The 27,400-nt window shown below is 38.0% G+C and overlaps 4 protein-coding genes across 12 annotated transcripts in view; 2 read left to right on the plus strand and 2 right to left on the minus strand.

Moving 5' to 3' along the window:
* The window catches only part of LOC126920919 (casein kinase I-like), a 24,180-nt gene extending 14,021 nt beyond the window's left edge, over positions 1-10,159 (plus strand). For 3 of the 7 annotated variants that reach the window (XR_007712274.1, XM_050732378.1, XM_050732464.1), the window contains one exon: positions 728-10,159. Coding sequence is in view for 3 of the 7 variants with exons in the window: in XM_050732464.1 (XP_050588421.1) it covers positions 728-731 (4 nt within the window). In the remaining 4 variants the exon portion in view is untranslated. The remainder of the gene's footprint in view (positions 1-727) is intronic. The other 4 variants (XM_050732637.1, XM_050732139.1, XM_050732546.1 and 1 more) reach the window with 2 other exon arrangements.
* Positions 9,608-12,325, minus strand: LOC126924042 (L-xylulose reductase). Its single transcript, XM_050738149.1, has 4 exons — positions 12,162-12,325; positions 11,113-11,542; positions 10,640-10,788; positions 9,608-10,570 (listed from the first exon to the last, which is right to left on the minus strand). The coding sequence occupies exons 1-4, from the start codon at positions 12,211-12,213 to the stop codon at positions 10,467-10,469; spliced, it is 735 nt and encodes a 244-aa protein (XP_050594106.1). The 5' UTR covers positions 12,214-12,325; the 3' UTR covers positions 9,608-10,466.
* Positions 12,326-12,473: 148 nt separating this feature from the next.
* On the plus strand, positions 12,474-20,036 carry LOC126922626 (uncharacterized). Of its 3 annotated transcripts, XM_050735443.1 has the most exons (8): positions 12,474-13,028; positions 13,151-14,818; positions 14,906-14,995; positions 15,071-15,596; positions 15,781-16,104; positions 16,188-16,483; positions 16,568-16,697; positions 16,780-20,036. In XM_050735443.1, exons 4-8 carry the CDS (start codon positions 15,500-15,502, stop codon positions 17,025-17,027), a joined length of 1,095 nt encoding a protein of 364 aa, XP_050591400.1. In that variant the 5' UTR covers positions 12,474-13,028; positions 13,151-14,818; positions 14,906-14,995; positions 15,071-15,499; the 3' UTR covers positions 17,028-20,036. The 3 variants fall into 3 exon arrangements, with proteins under 3 accessions (XP_050591400.1, XP_050591568.1, XP_050591484.1); XM_050735611.1 differs by having other exon boundaries at positions 13,151-15,596; positions 15,781-15,879; positions 15,955-16,104; XM_050735527.1 differs by having other exon boundaries at positions 13,151-15,596; positions 15,756-16,104.
* Positions 17,166-26,658, minus strand: LOC126924510 (uncharacterized). The gene is made up of 5 exons (XM_050739106.1): positions 26,463-26,658; positions 19,157-19,229; positions 18,875-19,036; positions 18,579-18,732; positions 17,166-18,329 (listed from the first exon to the last, which is right to left on the minus strand). Exons 2-5 carry the CDS (start codon positions 19,226-19,228, stop codon positions 18,214-18,216), a joined length of 504 nt encoding a protein of 167 aa, XP_050595063.1. The 5' UTR covers position 19,229; positions 26,463-26,658; the 3' UTR covers positions 17,166-18,213.
* Between the last annotated feature and the right edge of the window lie 742 nt (positions 26,659-27,400).

Below are 27,400 nucleotides of genomic sequence, written 5' to 3' on the forward strand. Positions count from 1 at the left end.
TGAGAGTCGGTGTTTACAGTTGACTAAATGGTTCCAGTTACGTGTTCTATTGCTGATTCTTTGTTTGGTTTTATTGCGAACGCTTGAATAACATCATGAGCAACGATACACCTAATTAATATTATCGTCTCAAACGTTGTACACTTTGGAAAGCGATTAGTGTTTCATTAGACTTGTACGAGACTTTATCGGAAGAAGGTAAATACACAAAGTTCAAGGTAAATCGTGGAAAGTTGATAGAGATTAATAGAGACTAATAGAGGTTGATAGAGATTAGAACTGTTCCTGTAAACAGTTTAATAAGAGCATATTTCTAACGCCGTAAACATATCTTCGCGAGAGCTGAAAAACATGTTCGACGATCACAAAATTCCTCGCATTGGGCAGACCGATGCACTGGTTGGGCGTTCGAGGATTGCGCATGCACGCACGCACGTTTATTTCTTTTTTCTTATTCGTTTCTTTCATTTTCTCTTTTCTTTCATTCTCTCTCTCTCTTTCTTCTCTCTTTCTTCTCTCTCTCTCTCTCTCTCTCTCTCTCTCTCTCTCTCACTCTCTCTCTAAATATTTTGTCGCGAGACAAAAACGATACTTGATAATTTAATGTGGTAGAAAGAAACAAATCTTAAAAGAAAGAAAAAGAAAACAGACAAAACAAATACGAAATTTGGCATCGCGATTTACTACTAGGATTCCGCTTTATGTTCTTTCGTTGAATTTTTTTCAGGTAACCGAAAGCTAAGACACTAATTCTAAATCGCAAAAGTAGGCAAAGAGAGGGCGAAAGTAATCTCCTGTGCCACGGTAGCGGACACCGGCGAAAAATCGTGGATTAAGAACATTTAAAAATGAAACCGAAAAGAGAAAGAAAAAAAAAAAAAGATAACAAAACAGCGTGTTCGCCTTGCGATCCTTCTCTCTGACCTCTCGTAGCCCTGTCGCGAGTCATAACAAAAGTCTCGCTTCTCGAGTCTCTTGCTTTCAAGCCTTTGATCCTGCCACGTCGCTGCATTTCACACATACACACATGTAATGCGTGTTTCTTTCATGTCTTTTCTCGAAAAGAAAGCTCTCTAGCAAAAAGAAAAAAAAAAAAAGAAAAAAAAAGATAGAAAAAAGAGAGAAAAGAAACCACGTAGAAACGTTTAGGTCGATCCTGGTACACTCGATATCACGATCGTTTGTTTCTAAACGATCGACTTGTACGCTCCTTTCGTCGTCCAGATTGTGCACGAGTATCTCTCGAAGACAGGATACATATTTCCTTTCGATCGTCGAAAGAGACTCGCGGCTTCCTCTTAAATCGATAACCAACAAAACGAATCTAATGACGATCTCTCGTACGAAATACGGAAAAGAAAGAAAGAAAAAAAAGGAAACTCGCGAAAGTGAGTTGTAATTGCGCGACAATTAAACGGAGCGGATGTATGTATGTATAAAGAAAGCACGCTGACGCTGAGACAGGAAAGGACGATAAAAGAACGATAGAAAAGCAACACGAAACGATGCTCGTGGAGTAATCAAAATTTCCTTAAACGGTGCAAAGAACGAACGCGACAAAGCGATGGAAAAAGAGATGAAAACGGGCTGATAAACTAGAGAGAAGGAGAGGCAGAGAAAGAGAGGGCAAAGTTTTTCGGTCGTTTTTTAACGCTTCGAGAACGGTAGCGCGCTAATGTCCGTGTTTTGTGTGTCTTTTATTTTGGAAGCGCCAATGCAATGGCCCCACCCATCCTGTTGGGCAGGCTGGCAAGCGTTCAACACAAGTGAATCAACAACAACGGCAATAGCTGACTTCTCTTCATCTTCGTCTTCGTCCTCGTCCTCGTCGTTATCGTCCTCTTTCTCAGTGATCTAGTCGACAGTATCATCGTCATCGTGAACAACAGCGTCATCGGTAATCACGAGTATCGACCTTCCGATACGAAAGACACGACGGATAGAGTTTTTCGAAAATCGAAGGAAGACATCGGTCGAAGATGTCTACCCTTTGTATATTCAAAAATGGTATTCGTAGACGATCTACGAAACGTGTGCGAATCTTCGTCGTATCGATGAACCAGTACGGTTGATCGATGGTCGTTGACGATCTACGCGAACGTGTTCACTGGCGAGAAAGAGTTTCTCGAGGACGAGTCGCAGGAGTTTCGCGATCGACGATCCACGGTACATCGTGTGTCTCCTAGGATCGCAACGATGGAAGAAATCGAACGTTCTCTCGTGCAAACGAAGGAAGATGCAAGTATCCAGAGGTGAAACGCAACTTTGCCAAAGCGGGCCATCCAACGAGAAATGGGATCGTGTTTCGACTTGTAATTAAAACGAGTCAGCGAGCTAGACTGCTCGTAAATGTACGTGGACATGTGTTTATACAGCGACGATTACACTGTGTTTAGCGAACGAACTCGAAACTACTCGTTATACCGAAATGATCCTTCCACGAAGGATTGCTGGTTTTTAGAAATAGAGGGACGACGTAGCTCTGCGTTGTATCGATTAAAGACGCTTCGTGGGAGCGCGGTCCGTGATTCTTAGGATAGATCGCGAGTGTACAGTACGCGACTTCGATGACGATACTTGTAATCTTCGTCTTAGCTGCAATTGTCCGGCGAATATGAAATTCTTCGTAATCGACGATCCTTAGAATGTGATTTTTCAAAATCCAATAGGAAAACATGCGCGCGTCCGTGTTAAAAAGCCGTCAAAAAGAGAGAATCTCCGCACTATCTTTTTTGCCTAACAACATTCCCTCGATATTGGGCTCGAGTTTTCAGCTTTCAGATTCGCAGTTATCGTTTCGACGATCGATCAAGAAGGATTACGAGAAGAATGCGGATGTTTATGTACATTTACGTTTTTACGTACGCAGCCAAGAGAATGGAACGTAGATAGAGATCTGTTTCGCTCTTTATATATCGCAATCTCGTTATACAGATATTTTATGCTGAATGTTTTCTATATTTTTACACATTAAGTACACCCTGTACATTTCTTTGCATAATTACAATTGTCAGTAAATCACATTAATATCCGCAATCTAACAGCGAGAACCGGCGATCGAGCATTATTGTATAAACGTGTAGATTATTCCCCTATCCCATTAACATTAAAACACGATTTGTACATAGACAAAATCGGCATCGACGGCTGGACGACGGTTCTCGGGCGGCGAAAGTCACGCACTCGCGCAATCAACCGGACAGAACCGCGAAAGTCAAGTCACACCGGTCGCACAATCCAATTTCCTTTGAGCCGAACTTGAGGAAATCAACTCGAAGTCAAGACCCGTTGCGCTAGGCGCGATCTGTACCGGTGACACAGAACCTGTATATAGCGTGACTGTTTGCCGAAATACAGAGAAAAAAGCGGATGAATAGAGCGTGGCTGTAAGGTAAATCCAATAAGTCGGTTGTTTCAGTTAAGTGGGTGATCGAGGAACGATTAAGACGCGCCAATATATATCGATCGAGCGTACTGTACAATTCGTGTCGATTCGTGTACGAACTTCGATCCTTTTTTGTATTTTTTCTTTCTTTTTCCGACGCGTAATTGTCGAATCCATCGGTTCGGCCAGAAAAAACGACCGTAGAAACGAGCGATCGAAGATACACGATTAAGCTTTTCGTTGACGAGTACCTCTCCTCTCCCTGTCCAGTCTCTCGCTCTTTTCCTTTTTGTACAATTCTGCCGATTTTCTGGTTGCGAGAGACGAATGTATTTTACGAGTTTGATATCGTTTGTACACCAACGATTAATTAAGAAAGAGAGAAAGATTCGCCTGATAGTGTAGAGCTGCCAAGAATGACGAAAGATGGATAGAAGATTCTGTTGATAACGAAACGATATCAAACTTAGTCGTGTAAGTCGTGTGTCCTGTATGCGTGTTTTTTTTTTTTTTGTGTTCGCAATGGTGTGCAATGGTTGCATTTCGTCCTACGTGTATGCGTGTGCTCGAATTGGAGAGACTCGGACAGAGGAGAGGAAAAAGGATCAATCTCGAACTTCCGTTGAGAGAAACGATCGTTGGCATATGAGTATATTTCTCGTGGATACGATGGTTCTTGAATCGTTCTTCTCGCAACGTGACAACGTCTGTGCTCCGTTTTGTAATTGCAAATGATCTTGAAAGATTGATTCTTTTTATGAAAATTAAAACGGTCAGAGGTTGGAAACACGCAGCGAGAAGCAAACAGCTAGGTTCGATAACCGTAAATGGTACCTTGAGAAATTCACCGGAAATCGAGTTTCTCTTTAGCGCGAATAATTGCCTTGATTGATGAAATTTCGTGAATGAACGTGCGACTTTAGCGAATTAGAGTAAGAGGGAGAGAGGATAAGGGACAAGCGCGAGAAAGTGTCCGAGAGAAAAACGCGAGAATGCAGAATCCTTAATAACCGATTGTTCTCGCGCGAGAAATGCATTTTTTGTTTGGGATATAAAAAATCGAAAGTCGTCGAGACCGTTTTATTTACGATGAGGTGTATGACGGCTGATTAATCGATTTGATTCAAATTTTGTACACTCATACATGTATTAATATGTACATGTAGAACGCGTATTAAGTAAGGGTAGGTACTATCATCTTTATGTATGTATTGGATAGCTTTTATTTATGACGCTAATTTCGAATTTGAAATGTAGAAACTTCCTTCAAACTACAGCGTTGATTATCCGCTTGAAATTCGATCATCGAATCATCATAATATAGACTCGTTTCTTTTTTATTATGTTAGATTTCATTATATCATATACATATCATTACGTTCGTTCGTTATAACTTCGATTTTGTAATATAATTGTATATTCGTCAAATGCGAACACGACAAAGATTAATTTAAATTTAACAAGCCGGAGAGAAATAATTGTTCGCATCGGGGGGTTCAAACCTGAAGAATGGTAGTCTAGGGTGAATCTATTCTACCAATTCTCAATGAACACTTGACTATTTGTATAGAGTGTAAGAAGATATTAAATTCTAGATGAAAATTATAGAAGCATACGTTAATCGTTAACGAAATTTGAATCAAATCAAAGATCTAGCGGCCGTTTATTCGTTTTTGTTGGCAAGCCGGTTTAGTCAACGGAAGTAAAGATCGAAGCGAAACTCCTTCCGCGAAATCGCCCGTGTCTCCCCTTTTATCCTTCCACTTTTCAACCTCACTTCACCATTTTTACCCTTCCATCAGCCTCTGTCACTTCCTGTTGCCGCCCTCCTCCTCCCTTGACCGACCTTGTCTTGTATAAAGTATCGTGGGCGCATTACATACAAAAAAGATGAAAAACAAAAAAACGTGATATAAAAAGAAGGTTATATATAAATATATATTATACCGACACGTGTTTTTCTATGTATTTTTTTCATAGGGTACTACTACTGCTATTATTATTACTATTACTAATTAACTATTAACTAATTAAACTACTACCAACTAGTACTACCATTACTACTGCTGCTGCTATCGCTAATTACACTTACACTTTTACACACACACACACACACACACACACACACACACACACACACACACACACACAAACAAACAAACAAACAAACAAACAAACAAACAAACAAAATTTACTATGTTGTAACTTGTATAAAAAGGACGATTTATTCTGCAACGATCCTCTCGAGACGGGAACGAAATGAAATTGCAAAGGCATTTTCATTCGACGATTCAAAATGGAAACGACGAATCCATCGCACGGATCTCTGCGTATCGCGATCTTTTCTTTACCGTTTCCTTTCGTTCCTTTCGATCTCGCGCATCCTCTGCGCTCGTGTTCCGCCTGGTTAAATTGTAGTATAAGAAGAAGAACGAGAATATTTTTCTTTGTTAAACATTTCGGCCAAGTTTGTTCGGCTACGATCCGTTTATTTATTAGCGGGGTAAAAGGGGGGGGGACATAGTTTTATGCAACGCTAAATCATACTATGATTGCGTTTTACAGTTTGTTACGTTTTATGATTACGACTTGTGCGATGGGTATAATCTTGTTATTATTTTAGTTCAATATCGAAATTTATCTTTATTTGGTTCGTGAAATTCTCGACTGTTACACATTATCTAGATGTTTAATCGTAGTTATCGCCTTGAAAGCGCGCAGAGGATCAACCATGTTATTTTGCGCGATGGAAGCGATAGAAGACGTTGAAGCTTGAATAGGCTTTAATGGAATTACGTTTCCATCGATATTATTGCGAACCTGATTAATAATCACTAACGGGAAATATCGTATGGCGACACTGTTCTAAAGCATTGTTAATTTTATGAAGTCGTATTTGTTGTGTCGTGATCGTGTATTTGTTGTATCGTTATCTTTACGATTGTTGTTCGATATCGGCGCTTCGATGTCTTCAATCGTCGCCTTCCTTAATCTCTTTTTTTCTTTTTTTTTTTTTTTTAATTAACACGCGTAATCTTTCTATTTCTCAGAAAATGTTTTCAATTCGATCGTATCCATGTTACGTTGGTTGGTATTAGGTGCTCTATGACCCTGAATTCGAAATATGATTAAAAATAGATTGTAAATTGTCGAATCATCAAGCGTTAAAATTCACGAACGAGAAGATATTGAGGTAAAGCGTCGAGATTAGAGGTAATTTTGTGATCGTTAGGATTAGATGATTTCCGATGATGGCCATCGATTCGAGGATCGTTTCGGAATTTTAATGCAGAAGGAACAAACACTGCCAGCGCGAGCGGAAATTCTTGAGTTCTATCTCATGACTAAACGATACGCACGGAATTAATCTTGTCACGATTCGTCGTTTCCTCCTTGACCATTGCGTGGTCGCGATATTAACGCGAAGTCTTTGCAAAGAAATAAACAGGAAAGAAGAAACAGAAACGAGAGGAGAAGCGCCAGCGCCCGGTATTTCCTTCCCGCCTTCCCCCTCTCTTTATTGTACAATGAATTACCTTTACGCCGCACGAAATGCAGTTTAAACGTTGGGAAGAAACGTTGTTTTTTCAGTTCTCTGTGTATCCGAATTGAACAGAAAGTCCCAGCACGATTTTTAATTTCAATTTACTTGAAATGAAAAGAATCTGAAGATAGTCGTTGGTGCAAATTGAACCGATTAAAAGCGATGTGCTGGCTAATAAATTCGTTGATGCTTTGAATCGAAGTGAAATGAGAAAGAAAAAACGCAGAATAGAAAGGAAATGATAAAGAGAAAAGATCGTGCGCGCTTGATTTCGCTCGGCCTAGCGGAGTTTCTTCTTTTTCTTCTTCTTTGCCTTCTTCTCCTTCTTTTCCTTCCCCTTCTACTTCTTCTTCTTCTCGAGCGTAAGGAGTCTATTGGGTTCACACGAGACTCCTTAAAATGGAGAAGAACCGCGGAAAGAAAAAGAAAGGAAAGGAAATAAAGGAAAAGAAAAGCAAGAGCAAACTAAAGAACATGTGTAGACTGGTCTACGGCACGAGTAGGGAAGCGTCTACGAAGACCTTCATCGACGAGGCGTCACGACGATCACGGCATTGAGGTATAATTCGCGATCAATCGTATTTTAAATATACTAATCGAAATTGTATGGATTTGCGAATGGTTTGTATATGTACATATATACAATTATCATGATCTATTCAAAGGAAAATAACTATAAAACGTGAACGATGTATGTATGCGTGTATAGTATATGTTTGCGAATGATCGGTGAAGTTTTCTTTGTGTATGGATTGCGAGAAACTTATTCGAACTGTACTACATAATGCGTGCAACAAGTATGCGTGGACGATATAAGAAAGAAAGAGTGGGAGAAAACAATTAGGTGAAATGTCCGAAGAAACAAAGCAACACCGACAAAGAGTATTATAAAACTGCCTTTGTGTACTATATGTGCAAGGAGAAACAAAGTGAAGCGTTTCTAGCCGTCAAGATTTGAGCTGCTTTAGCCTTGCTTTCCTTCTTCTTCTTATTCTGTTTCACCATCTTATTATTGTGTTTACTTGCGTGTTGCAACTCTTGTTTCTGCAAAAGAAAAAGAGGCGTAAGAGCAGGATTACGGATCGGTAGAATAGAAAGAACGTGTGCTTGAGAAAAGTCGAGAGAAAGAAATAGTTTTACGGATGATTCGTTTGTGTGTATATACGTGACTTTTGCGTGTGCCGAGAGGAACCGCGGAGGGAAACACGATATTCGTGGCTTTCGTTGCATTCTAGTACGAGTCTTTTCGTTTTTCTTCATCGCATACAACAACAACAACAACAAAAACTCTTGCCATCTTTGAGACTCGGCCTTTGCTTGCATTCACGTTTTCTTTCTTTGTAGGTTGATGAAAACCTCGAGCGGCTAACTGATCGACTAAACGTCTAGGCTATCCACACGGAATTAGTCGTCGAGTTTAATCCGTTGGCGAGAGTTTGAGGGGAAAAACGCTTAGCCGGAACGGCGAGCGTAGACGAGAGTCAAAGTGTCTCATTCAATTACGTTTCTAAGGATCTTCTCCATTTTCTCCTTGGAATCGAGTTCTCGCTGTAGAAAAAAAGCCGAATATAACACCGACGCTTTCGCCACACGTTTCTTTCTTAGTTTCTCGTCGTGTGTCTGTATATTGTGCGTGTACAATCTTCGAGGATGGCAAGAGCGTACAGGTCGGAAGAAAGGGGAAAAAAAGGAAAATGGAAATCAGAGAAGATTTAGACCTGCGCTTTGAGTATTGATTGATCGATCGAATCTACCATTTGAATATAATGCAGAAGAAAAGCAGGAATAATTTATTGACGCGACATTATTATTGTATAAGTGCGACGAGAAAGGAAAAGAAAAACGTATAAATTTGCGGATATTTAATCTATTGCTCGCGGCTAGAACCTTGACCCACTAGAGCGTTTTAGTCTTCGTTCTTTTCCCTGAAAATTGCGATCATTATACTTGGGAAAGCGTCGATTTTCTTGGTACTATCGGTTACTTCCTGCTTCCGTTGGAACGAACAGAGACTAGACGTTTTGATGGGTCGATCGGGAATTAAGGAAATTATGCTTGCATTACTCGACATTCTTGATGTGAGTTCGTTAACTCCTAAACTGAAGTGCAATTGTAAAAAAAAAAAGGAAAAAAACAAGAAAAAAAATTATGACCGTCGTTGTCCGTTTGTTTGTTCGTCAATCCGTGTACTACGTGTTGACGACGATGTGACGAATGCGTGAGATGTTCGAGCTTTTTCCGTTGCTTCGTACAGTTTTGTCTCCTTTTTTTCATTTTTCATCTTTTGCTTCTTCTTTCTTTTTTTTCTTTTGGTATTTGGACGCATGTTGACTTGAAGTTAATCCTTTATGTATGATGGTAATATGACCGTGCAAACGGCGAGTCAACGATAAGGGCACGTGATTTTTCAAACGATAAGAATAATAATCAAAATAGGCAGCTATTTAGTATAACCGCCGAACATTGTGGAGATTCCCGAGTAACACGAACGCAGGTTTATCGTGGAAATGTTTCTACGTGTTAACCGATTTTAATACTTGTACTTTGTCAAATAGTAGAATAGCGGTTCTTAATCTACAACGTGTAATCTTGTATTTTTTGAAGTTTACGGAAGTGGTCTGTAATTAATTTTTTATATAATACCGAGGAAAAGGTATAACGGTTAAGGAAAGCGCAAGAAAGAGAAACTAAGCGATCGCCCGTTTTATTTGTCATTTTCACATTTTCCTTCTTTCTTATTCTACTTTTTATTTACACCACTTTTTTCGTTTCATCGAATGGTTTCGAAACAACTAAGAATTACTGGCATAAAGGGTTAATTTAAGCGGAAATGCTTCGCTCGTAACGTTGATTACGAAAGGAGGCGTGATCAAGTCAAAATGCAACGTGTTTAATCAGTTTCGAACGTCTCCTTCCGTGCAGGCAGTCTGATTTCGCGTTTTTCTCCACCACTTTATGTTCACTGTAGGGATTCAAATAATTACCGATTAGAGAGAGAGCCGAAAAAAACGAAAAGTTTGTTTTAGACCGGAGATGGTAGCGGCAGGGGAACTCCGATGAAACGATATCGTATCTCGTTTCAAATATTTTCGGCAAATAAACGAGTTTTCTTTCATGATGGGCGCTCGTCGTTTCACGGCGTTCCCTGCCGTCTGCTCGCCGAATTCTAGTTAAATAATAAAAAAGGAAGAAACGAAGCGTTTTTTAAATTAAACGAGATAAACGAATAACTATGTTCGATTTTCTTTCTTTTACTTTATCCCGAATTTATCTTCGAATATCCACACGTCCTTTTATTATCCTCTTTATTTCTATTCTTTCTCGATGAAACAGCGATGACGCTCGAACCATACAATAGTTCTCAAACTAATCATTTTCAGGGAGGATTCAATCTCGAATCAGAATATTTCTTATTTAATAAAAGTTTTTTGTTTGACATATTGCCTATGACGTAATAATATTGTCTTTAGAATTGAAAATTATAGTAATAGTATTAGTAGCTTATTATAAAGAAAATTCGAGACATGCTTTTGCAATCTACATTGCTAAAAATCCACCATCCACTGGCAAAGCGACTCCGTTGATCATTGAGCTACGATCGCTTAACAGATATACTATCGCATCGATTACTTCGGATACCTCTGCAAATATAACAATAGAATAGTAAAATATAGCGGAAATTTAATTTCTATAATGAAATTATAACTCACCGCCAAATCGACCTAGTGGTATTTTGCTTATCATAGTTTGTGCTTTGTTCGGATCGCTCCAGCCTAGTTTTCCCATTTCTGTCATGATCACTGTAGGATTTACGGTGTTTACTCTTATATTGTGCGGACCAAGTTCGAGAGCCATCGTTCTGTAAGAAACACCAATTAATGGATCGAATTCCTATTTGCTGCCGGAAGTGATTTCGAATGTTTCTTAATAAATTGGAAGTTGTTAAAGCAAGGTAGGTAAAACAGATCATGGATGGATACATAGAGTGCGACTCGGTTGATAATTATAATCCAAGTTTTTAAATATATATCTTTTTAGAAATTCTTGGCTGCTAATTTACAGCTAACTAAATGCAGCATATAACAATGATTAGTTTCCTTTCTATTTCTTTTATAAAGCGATATTGTAAATACCTATATAACTATAAATCTTGAAATAAATAAAGGTTAACTCTGCCTCTTACTTAGATAACATGTCTACTGCTCCTTTGGAAGAGCAATAGACGGTATGATCCAGTAAAGCTGCCTGGCTAGCTTGCGAAGAAACATTAACAATGCTGCCGCCAACTTTTCTTTCGATCAAATTTTTCGCGACCACTTGAGATACATTTAGCATCGACTTCACGTTTATAGCGAAAGTCACGTCAAAGTCTTCCTCCGTCGCATCAAAAAAAGGATTAAGACGCGCAACACCTGCATTGTTCACCAGAAGATCAATGGGTAAGACATTTTCGACCGCCTTCCTGGTTGCGTTCCAGTCGTTAAGATCGACGCAGACGATCTGAATACGAGGATCTTCTGCGCATAATTGCTCCAGGTTTTGTTTTGTCTTCGATAACGCTATTACTTGACCTCCATAGTCGGATAGACGAAGAGCCAACTCCTTGCCGATGCCTACGATGTAATATAACCTGTTAAACGAATAATTTTTTCTATGTGGAGAATCACGTGAAGTAGCAATCACGCGTGTAGTTATGTCGCACGTAATTGCGAATGAACGTTTAGGGAGCCGTCATGATGTAATTGAAATGTTCCTGTTTTATCAATTTCGACCGTTCCGATATTTCTACTTGTTCTATCTTTTAATTATATAATAATGACGTTTGCAAGAAAGACATTGGGAAATGAGTAAATATAATTCGATCTTTATACTGGACTTTGCAATGTAAATCTTCGAAATATACAATACGATTGCAATTATGATATTTTCAGAAATTGAACGAAAATTTCTGTTTATATTCACCATGGGTTATTCACAATGGAAGCTTTTCCATTCCGAGATAAGCATTATCATCATGCACAAATATCAAATAAAAAATGTACAGCTTTCCCAGATTGGTTCGATTCAAATTCTCTGTCAATAAGTGATTTTCTATTAAAAATGGGTCAGAACTAAATTCAAGAAGGAACGTACAATTCTTTAATATTGTTCCAGTATATGATTTAAAATTAAACAGACGAAGAGATTGAGTATTTACCAAATTATATATGTTTTGTCAAGTACGTAACATACCTCGCCCGGCTCCGGTTACAAGAATACGCTTTCCCTCGAAGTTGATGTTCATGACTACAAATGTGGTACTAACTATTGTAAGATGTTCCTTGTTAAATGTGTTTATTCTTCCTGACCCCACCAATGACGGCTACGTGCACTTATATCGGCACTACAGAGGGCAGGGTGAACATTCGGCGCTTATTCAAATGAATTCAAATTTTATTAACCTTATTTTTCGAAATGTAATCTATAATAACTATGTATGTCCCCAATATAATCTATTATTTCCATAATCAAGTCATGAATATAATCATTATTTTAACCAATCGCTAAAGACTTCTTAAGTATAATTTAAACAAGGAACATGGAAGACATAAATTCAATACTTTCTTATTAGTATTCAATAATGGTAGAATATGAAAAAAGGTATTAACTGTTCGTGTAGAAAATATTTCGAACAAAACTTCCCGCCTTATATTTAAAAATTTCAAGGTTGAGGAGTCATTTTGGATTATCGATTGCGTATCGATGTTGTAAATGAATCGCAATTCACGCTATGAATACATATCTGTCAAACTTGCATTTTTGTAAAAGTTGTGCAACCAGTGTGTTATTTTATCTTTGAAAGAATGCAGATAAATGAAGTACAAAGTTTCAACAAATATATCAATAATCAATAAAAGCCTTAAATGTGTTGCCCGTTGAACACTAGTGTATCACAAGTTTTTAACCTCTACGGAACGTAAATAATTCCTGGAGAAAATTTTCGAAAATAGTTAATTCCATATAATTTGATAGAAATTACTATTTTTAAACTAAGGTTGTTAATTATTACGGCAATTTAAATAATTATCCTGTTCTGGATGTTAACTTCCTTCGTAAGAGGTAATATTTTAAAATACATTTTTTGTGACAATTGTTAACTTGTTTTTAATAAATCTTATTTAGTAATTACATAAATATTATTGTAATTCGAAATAATTTTAATCGTATATGATTTTGTACAGGTTGGATCGGAATATGGAAACAGCATTTTGAGATCATAATTTTTAACTTCGTTCGCAACAAATAATTGGAAAGGAACAGTGATTACAAAAAATATTGATTTTTGTATGATCCCTACTATTACGGAAACAATGGCATCAGAGGCTTTTTTTGGAACTGGTGGCATACTTCATAGTACCTTAATGTTCATGCTGAGATTTACTTGGCAGTCAAGATATCGTTTACCGATGCTTATAATTATTGTATTAATTGCAATAGATTACAGACTTCAATTAGCACTTGAATTTGACATTAATCCTGAACTATATAATCATTTGTGATTAAGGATTTAAGTTATTTATAGATCATTACTAGATTATATTGTCAAACAAAATTTTAAATGCTCATAAGAGGTAATAAGAAAAGTATTTTTCATATGACAAGAGATTCAAGAATGAAAGGGTATATATTGTTGATATTTTTATTTATTTCTGTTTTGTAGTTTCAGATTAGTATAGAATGACGCTGCGTTGGAATTGTATAGGCTAAGAAAATTTTTGACTGATATTAATTAATATTTTCAAGTATTTATGTGTCATATTATAAAGAGAGTACTATATAGGTTTTATACAATCATTCATTGGGATGTAAATTATATATTTAAAGTAATAATTACTGCTGTAAGATCTATATTATCACATAATTTTTAATGCATACTTATTTATTACAATATGTTTTACACATAATCATTATATGTTCGTCTGTTTATATTGTTAAGGCTCGTAACTTTCAATTTTGTTACATGTTTTTTATTAAGTAATATGTCTGAGATTGACATTTAGACGAATATTCTTTATTAGGATTTGATTAAGGTAACTGTGATCAAATAGCTTCAGATAGTATAGTAAATAATCAAATTCTTTAGAATTTTGGCTATTATATATGTAATTATTAAGACCATCTATATAAATTATTGGGAAAATATATTTTTGCTATTAATACATTGTAAGAGATATTCGAAAATATGTTAGTAGTTTATTCGGAAAATTTAAATGATTGTAAAAGGCTAGTGAATACATGCATTAACATGATTTTAATTCTCTCTCGATATATATATACTTTTTTTACGTGTTAATGTATATACTTTCACGATAAAGAAATGAGGCTAGCAACTGATTAAGTATTTTATTTATTTATTTATAAATATTCTGTGAGTATGCATACTGTATTACGTTACATTATGCAATTTCTTAGTTAAAATTCACATTGTGAATGACTTGCAAGCATTCACTGTATTTATAGATTTTTTATTGAATGCAAGCAATTGTACTGAACATAGCTAAACAAATAAATAGATCAACAATTATTTTTCTAAACCATTGTTTTATTTCTTTGTCAGGAAATGACTGTTAAGGCGTATAAATAAATATGAAGGGTTTCTTACAAGCTTTAAATTTTTGAACTTAAATGAGTTAAAATTTTTTAATGTAAATTTTACGGTTGTATTATTGACAAATTTTTATCGCTAACTACAAATTTTTATTTTTATTGTTTCAAACTGTTTTTTTATTCATTTAGTAGATTAGAAGTGATGGTATATGATAATATTGTATATGTTCTGAGAAGAATCGCAACTCTTCCAGCAGTAGTTCAAGAGTCGAAACCCTTCCTCAAATGAAAAGAAATTCGAGGTACAGGTTATGCCACTTTAGTAAAATATTACTCTATTTATTTTCCGTATCTCTTCCCTATTGTTACATAATAATTTTTATCATCAGTTTCCCAGTTCTGTTCTTTGCATCAAAATTCAGATTAAATTAATACAAGATGATCCGGATGGTAGAATTTGTCAAATACAATATGAAGTCGTAAGTTACCATCATTAATTTTAATGCTTCTGTAAACGGTACAATAATGAAAATATATTATTACTTGAATTACAGACCAAGAAGAAGTCTGGGAAGTGTTCGAAGCATCCGCTCTGACTGCTTGTGAATTTTCACACAAAACGTGAAGATGTAGAAAATCGCTACCTTATATTATAATATCTTTACCAATAAAATAAGTATCTTTTTCTTTGTACCAAACAAGATCTACAATCCACTATTCTTATTTCCTTCCATTCTATCGAATATCAATTAAACACCCACGAGTCGTTCTCGAAATCGATTTCATTCAGAAGTTCGTCCTTCGAGATTCGACACTTCGATCTTTATGAAGAAAAGTGGCCGGATTTCCGCTGAACGTGATGAAGAGGACTGGTTTAATCTTGATTTCTGTAAAGTCGCATGGACGTATAGGGTGCATGGTGGGATTGTCGCTATAAAATCCTGGTAAAATCGAGATACAGCTTCTTCAGTATTGTAAGCTACATGGAAACACTTGGAAAGTTCGCTAGTATTTGGGTGGTTCTGTTTTTCTGCGGCCTGCCGTTTTGCAGCTATGGAAACTTTCCTTCTAAAGATTTTGGTGAGACTAGACGAAAGATCTAAAACTACCTTTTTTTTATCAATATTATTGTATCGTTATCAAAGAATCTATTTGTGATAGTTATTAGTTTCTGTATCTTCTGTCGAAATTAGAAATTGTAATCTTTTTCTTCATAAGTAGAAATATATTTGGTTATAGAGAATTAAAGTGGCAGTTATTGCAGGAGAAAAATTGGACGTTCTGTCTAAGATAGTCAATTACATTCGCCAAAGGCCTCGTCAAATGAATGCCGATGTTACGTTATCTCTAACGATCGTCGAAGGTAAAGATTTGAAATCTACGAGTTTAACGAGTACTGAAACCTTAAACAAAATGCGTCCGTTATTCTTTCGTACAGCTAACGCGATTGCTATCTTTTTGCATGAAAATGCGCGACATCTTGTGGATAAACATCGAAATATTCTTCTGACGATTTTAAGATTGTGCGATTCTACTCGACGAGATTTGTTAGATAAAGTCATTCCAGAGAACGAGGACGTTCAGTTAGGTAAGAATATCACATTAAAAAAGAAGATAAAAAACTTGAAAAACTCTCTTATTATGTACAAAATTGAAATCTTTTAATTATAGTGCACGAAAGCATAAATTATCCAATTTTGTGGCTGAAAGAAATATCATGGCGCCATGGCGCTCTAGAAAAGGGGAAGACAAATTTTAAATTAAATTATCGGGACATACGAGAACTGATAATGCAAGGACCGCCCAAGGAGGAAGAAAGCGATCGATGTCTCGCCGAAATTGTTCGGAACAAGTTGAATTCCAGCGATAGAATTCCTGATTTGTGCGCGGAGATATTGGCAAATCGAGAATCTAGCAGAGGATACCCTCTTACTCATAGATTGTTGATTGTTCAAATTGCTAAGATAGTCAGTCTCATTATCATATCTTTTCTTTCATGTGCTTTGATACAGATTTAGCTTACGAGTTAATCGAATTTTGTTTCTTTTTAGTTGAAATGCGATCGAGGTCTTCCATCTTCGGAATTAATACTATCTTACTGTTCCGCGATCCTCGAAGATCTGATCGATATCGAAACAGCTGGATTTCCTTATCAAACGCCAGATTTAACGATGGAACAAGGTAAAGCGGAATACATATATCGAAATTTGTTTTCTCGTCTATTCCTACTTCTTTAGTAACGCGTCCTCTTTTATTTTGGAAGTTGTTCTATGCGGTATGGAAGGATTCCTGGAATTCACTGGCAAGCACTATGAACGATTAGTACTGCGTTGGTTTCGTCCCAGCGGCTGTTTCAGTTCGTTTGGATATAAATTCGCCAATAACGAGATACGCGTGTCACGGAGAACCTCTAAGCAAACGGACTTTGGTTGCGACAGCCACGCTACTGGTCTAGCCGCTGCTACGCTTTCTTTATTTATTCGCGAGAATCTGGAAAACGCTCGCTGGTAAACGCTCAAACCGCCCGACGAATGATCGCCTGCATAACACGTACGCGGATATGGCGCATCGATAAAGGCGTAACGAACCAGAGAAGAATCTGGAAACGACGGAAAGGAAGATAACGAGATAGGGAAGAGGAAGAACTAGTTACAAACAAAGAATAATTTATTTCTCATAGTCCGTAACAATAGTTACAAATGATAGGATCTCTACATACGATGGAAAGACGAGTAGAATAGAGTAAAAGTGGGAGCAGGGGAAATAAATAGTCAGTCGTTAACCTTGCGTAGGAGAGACTGGTTCTCGCGGTGTGGTAACGCGTATATTTTTGCATATGCTTAACATTTTCTTCATCCTTGAAAATGAAATCTATTCTCGTCCACGGCGGGGATCAGTCTCGCCTTTTTGATATCGCATTCTGGCAAGCCGGCAGTGTCGGTTTCCTAGCAGAAAACGTGTCCCTCCCTCGCGATTTCTCTTGAAATCCGCGAGCTTGCACCCTCGAACGACGTCTGCTTTTCTCTTCAATATTCGATATATTCGATCGTATTAGTCGATTTTTCATGGGCTATATAGGTCGTTGAAGCGAATTTTTTATTAGATTTTGAGACACAGTTACAACGAAACTTCAAAAAGTTTCATATAACACACGTGATATAATTTTCTGTGGTAAGTATAAAAATACTTTCACGTGCCATTATAAATATGCGATGCACCGAGAGTTTTAATATTTTATGTAAAAATAATTTTATTTTATAAAAAGTAAAATCTCGGAGCATTTTGAGCACTTTTTGCTTTTATTTAAAAGAAGAAAAAATAAAGAGACAAACAAGCATATAGCCCGTAAATACAGCGAGCCATCTTGAGAACTTCCAATTTTCTACGCAGAAGATTATTATCGTTCGAGGGAACATCTCGGTGTCATAAATATATTCTAATCTACTGTCGACGGTTAGTTTTGGTTTATAAACACGATTGCGTGGTTTTCGATAAATTCTCTATCGACAAAAAGGCGGTGCCTCGTGCTTTGGTGCGATTACGCTAATTGAACTTTAAGTAACTCCTTGCGAAGCAATTAGACCGTTCTTTCCTGCGATCGAAATCAATTTCTCGTCTGAAAGAAAGAACGGTACAATTTTTTCGCGAAAAGGAGACTTCTCGCTGCTTTTTTTTTTCATAAAATCACCGATTCGCTTCAAGGTCGCCGATAATTGTACGGCCTTCCGTACGGTCCCATTCTGCTGTTCAATTTATCGTATCTCAGATATTGGAAGTAACTGTACACTACCAACCACAAGTAGGCGTAGATTACTGAAAAAATATAAAATATTCATTATAATTTCAAATAAATAGGCAGCTGGAAATTAAAAGTTATTGGTACAACGTTTTTTAAAGAATGCTCGAGGCGTTAAGATAACGAGTTTTTTAACATTTCGTAAATATCCTCGTAACTGTTGAATATGCCAAAGAAATATTGAAAATATTGAATGAATATTGAAAAGGATTATAAATGTCAAGATTGTAGAATGCAAAGGTATTTATAATTCATTAGCTACTCACCGACAGCTATAAGGCCAATGACGAGCCACAGAATTCCATTTATTGCCGCGTGATTCACGAAGAACATTATGGATGTGTATAGAACACTCACTAATAGACCGACTGCTAACATCAAGCCCAGAATTACCCATGGAAGCATCATAAACGTGTTTTTCTATAATAAAACAATTTTCTTACCCTTTCGCTTTCGATTCATACAATTAATTACATCGAACGAAACAGCATCGAGCGAATGACATTTGAAAAATTGAATATGATTTACGATTTTTGTAGAATTGATGGAGAAACGATTTTACCTTGATAGCGCCAACTATGAGCAGCGTCGAGATCAAAATTGTCATGCACAAGTTTATCGCGAAAATGATTTTAACGATGCTCTGGTCCAGCACGTCGATCAGTATCGTCTTCCATTCGACGTTCAGAGTAAAGATCATAATCAACGAGATGATCGATAGAATCTAACAAGCAACGAAACGAATAGTTTAACCATATAGAAACGACTTTTCCTTTTAATTAAAATTATAAAATAGAGTTACGAAATTACTAATTTTAGAAATTTGGTTACGATAAGTACTTACGATGCCCAATATTCCGGTGAACAATGTTCCCGCTTTTAGCGAGTAACATCCGCAACACGACGTGAGTTGCATTCTGAAAAGGAGCAGAACAATTTAAATTATATTTGCAAAGCAAAAGGACAGAGAGCGTTCTTAATTATTATTATATCGATTTGTCGTTTGCTGCAAATGTCGACCAACCACCCTGATAGAATTTAGATCACGAGTAGAATTAGAATCTGACTGGTGCTCGCGTATTTTTAAAGCCGATTGATGAACCAATTTCTCGTTCTTGTTGTCTCAGCGCTTTTTTGTTTTTACTTCGTCGATGTCTTTTAATATTTCGCTTATACCCTTTCGATGTGGCTGAATATTAAGAGATTTTATTCGAAAGTCGTGGAACGGAAGAAAAATTATGGATTTGATAGTAAAAGATGGGAATTTCGAAGTTTTTCTCCAATCAACCGCCGTTGAGTCACGCGGCACCGAGTCACGTAACAAATTTGGAGGATCACGACTCAAGGATTCAAGTCCCTCGAACAAGCTGCTTTTATCGAATTAAATGTCACGGAACGTTTCATTTTCCATTCTGCGAACAGTCGCGCCGTTCGGCATCAATTATAATGTTTGCATATCCACGTGGCGTGACCAACGCATTAACATCCGTGATATTACGTCGAACTTGACGCCGTATTATACTTCACCTTAGTCATTTTTATTTCAGTCTGAGCGTCACGTAGAAATTTCTAAATATTGCGCCCGTGTGAATGAGCACACTCGATATTTCGTCGCATTGTCAAAACGCAAGACTATGATTTTATCAAAACGCCGATGTATAGCGTGCGCGAATTGTTGTGTGAAATGTATTGCGAATTATAAATAAACGTAGAGTCGTAGTTGATTCTTGTCTCGAGTGTACCTAGCGTTCGATATAATTAAGCTTTGATGCTTTTCCTGTATTCCACACTTCTCCGAAGAGAAGCCAACGTGAGAGAAAAGCGAAGAGAGCAAGAGGATTATGCGGCGGAACTTAATGGAAGGAGAGCGATAGAAATGAGAGAAAAACGAAGAACAGCAGCGACGATGGTCACGATCTCTAACATGTGGCATTAAAACGACGAAGTTTAATTCGTGGCACGCCGAGAATAGAGGGAATATGGGTCATTGGCATAGGTGGCCAGATCTATTTTCGCTTGTTTGCCGGTTCGTCTCTTCGGCCTACCCGGTGCTGACCTTTCTTTCCGCGTTTGTTATTCCACCAGGCTGTCGTATCCGGCCGTCCAGACCATAGGAAACTTCTTCAGAACTACCCCGATCAAATAAATTACCAATATCTTTGAATTCTGTTCTTTCGTATTTCTTTAGCTCGATTCGCGTTTCCTTGGAAATGAAATTAATTTTTTTTCTGAGGGGAAAAGATCAATCGTCAGTGTGGAAAATATTGGGAAAATTTCGTTCGTTAAATTCGTATTAGCATCGATAGAACCATCCGGTTTATCGTTATGTTTCTCTTTTAATTAAGAAGATGCGACACTGATGAATCGTAATTAACAAACGACGCTCGGTATCGTTTAAAAGAGCAAGAAAAGAAATCGGAGAGACAGGAAAAGGAGATCGCCGTGAGATCGGTCGATACGAGTCATACGAGCGACCGTGGCGGTCATGGCGAACACGAAGCATCGTCGAGGTCTGTCGAGCCCCATAAGGAAACGCTTCTCGATCCCTTGTTCCCGTATTTCCTCTGGTTCACCTCGTGCAAAAAGGAAACACGTCGTCTATGAAGAACCAGTCGGTTGACATTGGCCACCGTTCGATTCCTCGCTCGCTCCGCTTCTGTCTCGATTTCAGAACGCACGAATCCGTGATTTATTCGACCATTAAACGACACGGAACACGACCTGACCGTCTCTGCGATCGATTCCTCCATCGACGATTCCTAGGACGCGTCCCAGGAACAATGGAACAGAGAACCACAAGTTAATTCGATTTCGAAAATAGCTATAAGGACGGCTCGATAGAAGGAACGTTATCAGCAGAATAGATAAATTAATTAATTATACGAGTCTTTCAGGTGCTATCTCGATCGATTCCGTTTTTTGCTAATTTCATAACGTTACTACGCGAAGACACGATTAAAGAAGACCTCGACCTGAATTGAACTTGGCGTGCTGTTCAATGTCTTAGGCCTTTTATAACGCGTAATAACATAATTTCACGCTTCTTCCAGTTCATTTCGTTCTATTTGTTTTAACTTAGCAATTGTACATTTTACTATCGTATAAGAAAATGACAAATTTCAAATGAAATTTTAACACTTCTACGTGTAACGTGACTGCGGTCACGCGTTGACAGCAGTATCGAATTAGCTCGTTACGTTTATTCTATTGTTGGATAAGTTTGTTCGAATAAGTTGGACGATTAAGACAGCGATTTTGCGTTATCCGACGTAACTTGGACGAAACTTTCAACGAAGAAGCTGTTTTCTTCATTTTCTCGCCAAGCTGAAAGTGCAAATCGTCGATAAAGATTCGATGGAAACGTGTCGTAATTTTCCGTTTTATCGTGTACGTAGATCGTAAAGAATAAAAACAGAGAACGATTGGAAGAAACTGCCAACGCGTAAATTCGTTAGCGGAATAATAACATTTGCACGCAACTATCCGCACAGTCTATAAACAGCGATGACACACGAAATAAGGTCGCGTGAGGTGAACCGAGCATTCTGTGAAAAAAGCAAAACTGTGGTAAAATCGCCATTATACTCGTTGCTTATTACCTCATCGCGACCCGATACCTCGACCTCGTTTATCGTTTTTAATTACATTCGTGTCATTACAAGTCCGTTTGACGAAGGAAATGCAGAAGGAAACGATTACGGAAGATTAAATCGCGAATTCTGACGCTTGCATTGAGTGACTTTGTCGGTCTGTTCGTCGTATTCCTTGCAAAAAAACACGGTTGCATCATCGAGCGAGAGAGATCACGCTCGGCCTCGAGAGGCTGTTTTCAACGAGAAGGCGTTTGCTCGTGGATACGAAGGCGGGTTACAACGTTTCCTTTCAAGTACGATTTAGGAAATGTAGCTCACCGGTATCCGGTGTCTTTGATATTTAATTAAGAAAGAATGTTTTAAGATCGCCGTGTTAAGTCGAGGTTTGCTGAGTCAAGCGGCGACACCGCGTTGCTCTGAATTTGAAGCGTGTAAGAGTCGCGTCAGAAATTTTGCCAAAATACAGAAAGTGTATTAAAATGGACACGTTACGGAAGTTCACTTTATAAATCGAAAACACGAAAAGAGGCCGTAGGTGAAAAAGATACAGTTTATAAATAGAGATAACAACGGGAACAATATTAAGCAAATTCTTGGAATTGCTTTTCGCAATTGAGCCGTTCAGAGGTTACGTCGATTAACTTAGTAATTTCGAAAGTATGAAAGAGTGTCATATAGAAGAAATTTTTTTCAGTTATCTACCAAAGCGTATCTAATGCTGATCACGTCAGAACGAACAGAAGATAAATTGCGGTGGCGTGGAACGTGTGGGATCCCCGTTAAATTTAGGCAGAGCACGCGTGCTAATCGACCGAAAAGAAATAGAAAACCACTTGATACGCGTGTTTACGCGGCGCCTACTCAATTATTCTTGACCCAGATACAACCGTTAATCGAAAGCGTGGAAAGGGCGTACCAGTTACTTAGCGAAGCTTCCTTTTCTTCGACCAGGGCGCTGTCCTTCCGTGAAACGGATATCAAAGGATCGATATCATGCCAGCTTTTTGTTCGCGGCTTCTTCGCGATGGAAAAATCGCGATACATAGAAATACGATGGCAAAAAGTTTATTATGTAGAAGTTTAAAACCCACGCATTGGAACGTTACACAATGGACGTGACGACTTCGCATTTGAAAGTCGTCGTTAGAATTTAACATTCAGATGTTTATCAAAGGTGCTTTATGTGTGCAGCATCCACCGCGGCCTCCAAGTCAGGTGCAACGTCGTTCGCGGAATACCGATATCGTGTGTCGCGTGTCCATTCCTTCGCAATCGTCTTCCGCGTTCGCCAAGGAAGCAAGAAAAATGGTCGCCTTTCATGCTCGATGTTGCGTTCTAATTTCTTTAGTCACGAGAAGAACAGAAACGTTTCCTTCTCACGCGTCGTTACTAAATTCTTCGTTACTCGATTTCGATCGAACCGAATCTTTCGATGCTTAACCGGATCCTTCGACCAAGAATGAACGCGATCAATAAAAACACATCGATTTCAGTTACGTCATTTTTAGTGCTAAGAAATGCGAATAAAGGCCACAGGAGAAATGTCAACGCCCCGATTTCTAAGTAACGAAATTAATTCTTTTGAGCAATTGGCAAAGCCGAATGACAAGTTGGCTCTGTCTTCGTCGATCAACAGGTTAAGAGCTTCACAAAATAGTTCACGAAGATCTGTACTATTAGCATATTCATAATGCGCGTCTGTATAGTTGGACAAGTTGCTGCGCACTTCGCATACGTGTTTTCATGGTTCACAGTCGCGAACACTACTATTGGCCTCCTTTTACTTTTCGCTCGCCGCCGCCACCATCGTCCTGCTTCTGGCCTACGATTTTCGTGGTCCATTCGCGAATCGCTGCTCCGTTTGTTTCAGACCTCCGTTATGCCACTCTATTTTTTCCCTCGTGTTTCACCAATACGTTTATTTTTTCAAGCTTCTCTGACTCAGGAGAAGTTCCTTTTTCTTCCTTTGCTTTTGGTCTTTATTTTCGTTGATAGTCTCGGACGATCGGAGTACATAAGAAAATAGAAATGCAGATGGATAGAAGGGTTGTAAATGTAGCGAGGCTCGAGACGCTACGCTATTATTTTTTAAGCTTATTCTTCATTATTAATTTACTTGACGATTTACGAACTACGTATATCGATAAAATCAAAGTTAAAACATCGTTAACATAGGATTTAATAAAATAATATCAGCAGTAGATTCGTCAAATCCATTGAATGGATTTTGGATATTTTGGGCTGCATTGTCGAAATGCTTTTATTCAGATGGAAACGTAATTATACATACTTATTTATTTTCATTACACCATTTCAATTATAGTTATTTAACAGTAACTACAGACGTATGCAACATATATTTATGGAAACATTACTATAAATCGATAGCGCTAACGTCAATATTATTTAATATTATATTATTGGAAAGTATAAGGTTTGATATACTTTCGAATTAACGAAAAGAAAAAGAAAATACAAATTGGATAAACGAAGAATATAAAACACGACGGAAAAGGAGGCCGCGAGCGAATCGCGTTATGAAACATTTCTGTTTTGAAAGAATGTCAAATACGCGGGAGTATCGAAAACAACGACGTGACATCCGCGTAGTTTGGATTATTTCAGTTATCAAAGTTCACGTGATTTTTTGCAACTTATTCTTCGATAATTAGACGAGTTGGTCGATAACGAGGAAAATTTTCAGAGATCTTAGCAACTGCCAGTGACGACTATACCCCGATGCAGATAAACTATACAGACTATGTCTGTCTCGACGGCGATAACGCGAAGGAACTCATACGACAATACAGTAAATGGTTTTATAAAAACAAGCTTTTCCCGAGAATAGAGAGAACAGAGATACGTTTGAACCGGACGATGCTGCATCCAGGATGTTCGTCTCGATTTCAGTAATCCGAGCGTTACTTGTCTTTTGCAGACCTTTCGTTTTGTCCAGTAGAATTAAAACGTTTGCTTGCTGACGATGAAACTCAGATCAAGACGAGATTACAACGATATTTAAAAAAAAAAGAGAAGAAAAAATACTGATTTCTCTTTGCTTCTTTATTAATACGTTTTGGAGCTGCGTTTTTATGTTGTGGATATTTTGGGAATTGTCAACGAAAATGCTGTTTCATTCGTTCGAAAATTAGTCTTTGCGATCTGTTCGTACATTGCGGAAGGCAGATAAAACTTGTTCAATTGTTCAACGTTGTTTTAACATCTGTTTTGAGTGAATCACACGATTACATCGTGAATCACAAGATTACAATGTATCTCACAGTTGAAAACACAGGTGATATGAAAATGAAAAAATTTGAAAGTTTACCGGGTGTGTTTACCATGGAGATTTGCTATCTCGACGAAGAGTCATGCCTTTTCCTAAGGCGAGAAGAATTTTGTGCGTTATTTGCACATGTTTCGCGGTCTATGCTAAACACAGGCCCGTAACAATTTTTGTCGCGGCAGCTCGCGTATTCGCTATACATTTTCATCGTACGAGCAAATTGAAGAAATCGCTCACTTGGTCGATTATACAATTCGCCGCGATTATCGTCAATTACCACGGTGATGGATAGTTTTCGCTTATCGTACGAGCCTGTCTGTCCTTCGTTCGAGTTTTTGGTGGAATTTTTACGAGCCAACGAATTGTTCTTTTGTAAAAAATTTTTACGAAATTTAAAAACACGTTTCTACGACAATAGCAAAAATTATCGAGCGTGCATCGTAAAACGTTACAACCTTGAAACTTGAACGTGGTATTTCTTTTGATTTTATAATCGTCTGTTGTCATTCGTTCACTTATTTATTTACTTCAAAGGAAAAAGAACTTGTTCGTTAAGAAATGTAAGTTATTAATAAGAAAGAAGAAACCACAAGAAGAAAAATAAATGAGAAATTAAGAAATATAAACTTTTCAGTAATATATTAAGAAAGAAAGAAATTATCGAGCAAAATGGAGAAATAAGAAACGATTATTATAACAAATTGTTTTCCAAGGATTTAAATAACCCGGTGGTAGCTCAGGATCGAGTTACGTTTGTTAAAAGTATTACACCGCTTCAAGTGCTTTTAATTACCACTCGAGGTTATCAAACATCGACTAAAAACTGCTCGCGCTCGGTACGTCATTTTCCACCACCTACGATCCTCAGCTTCCTACTTTCTTCCCCCGCAACTGTCGCTTTCAAACCCTTTCGCACATTTACAAATCTTCTCGTATTACTCACTTACAGGACGAGAAGAACCTAATTCAAATCTACGACGCTAAAGAGGGCTTCGTGCATGATCACTTTTATTCGGAATCATCTCTTCGAACTTCAACTTCCGTTCACCAAAAAGATCGAAATCAACCCAAACTTTTCACCTTCACTTTTCGCTCGTCTCTCGTTACGTGTCTTCTTTCTCTCTATACATTTGCATCCCCCTTTTTTCCTGCTTTCTATTCAAGTGCAACCATCGCGACGTTATAAAAGACGCCGATCGCAAACGAATTTTCACTGACTGTCTCGTTTAAAAAAAAAAAAAAAGAACGAAACGTTCGTTCGATTTACTCACTTTTGAAAGATCGCTGTTCTCTCGAGAGGATTGAACGCGCGAGTTCCGAAAGGAAGACCGGAAGAAAGGTACGTCGGGGCGAATGAGGAAGAAAGTCGGATGCCGCGAGGCGCAACGAAATTACGCTTAGGTCCAGCGCGATCCGCTCGCAATAGGAGATGGTCAGAAACTGTGCCAAGAACAGTACGCGCGCCGCCGCGGCAGACCGCGAAGTTGTACACCTACGACGCATATACCTACATCTACACCGGTGGCTAACCAACACAACATCCCGCCGCGGCCGATCGCCGATCGGCTTCTCTCCTCTTCGCTTCGCCCCGTGCCAACCGATCGCCGTCACGTGCAGTTTTCTTTTTTTCTTTTCTTTCCACGGAAATGACAAACATAGGTAGAACGTAGCGAGCGAAGAGTCGCGAATCGAAGCTGCGATCGTGCAACATTTGGATGATCGGCGGACGAGCTGAGAGAAGCTGATAAGAGTGGTCGATCGGTGGATACAGGAACAGCGAAGAAGAGTAAGCGCGGATAGGAGAATCGTGCGAGGGAAAAAACGTTTTAGGAGAATAGTTGGTAGTTTGTGGAGGAGGTTGGAGGATTTGAAAGTTTGAAAATTACTAAATTTGAAAGTTGGAAGGTTATAGGAAGGTATAACGATTTATCTAAGGGTGCAGAGAAATGGAAAATCGGTGACGCTTAATTGAACGATTAAGCGGTTAGTAAAGAGATGTCGAGGGCAAACAGGAACTGTATTTAATTAAGTATATTAAGCTTGTTGAGTGATACAATAAGAGAGCGGGATAAAAGGTCGGTCGAATTGAATGAACCTCGTTTGGGAACGCTGTCCGAGTTAAATCAATATTCGGATTGATAAACTCGGAATTGGCAAGATTTCGCCGTGTATTCCATGTCTTAATGCTAGAACGTTTTAATCAGGACTC

The sequence above is a fragment of the Bombus affinis genome, chromosome 1, assembly GCF_024516045.1.
Source record: "Bombus affinis isolate iyBomAffi1 chromosome 1, iyBomAffi1.2, whole genome shotgun sequence".
Lineage (NCBI taxonomy): Eukaryota > Metazoa > Arthropoda > Insecta > Hymenoptera > Apidae > Bombus > Bombus affinis.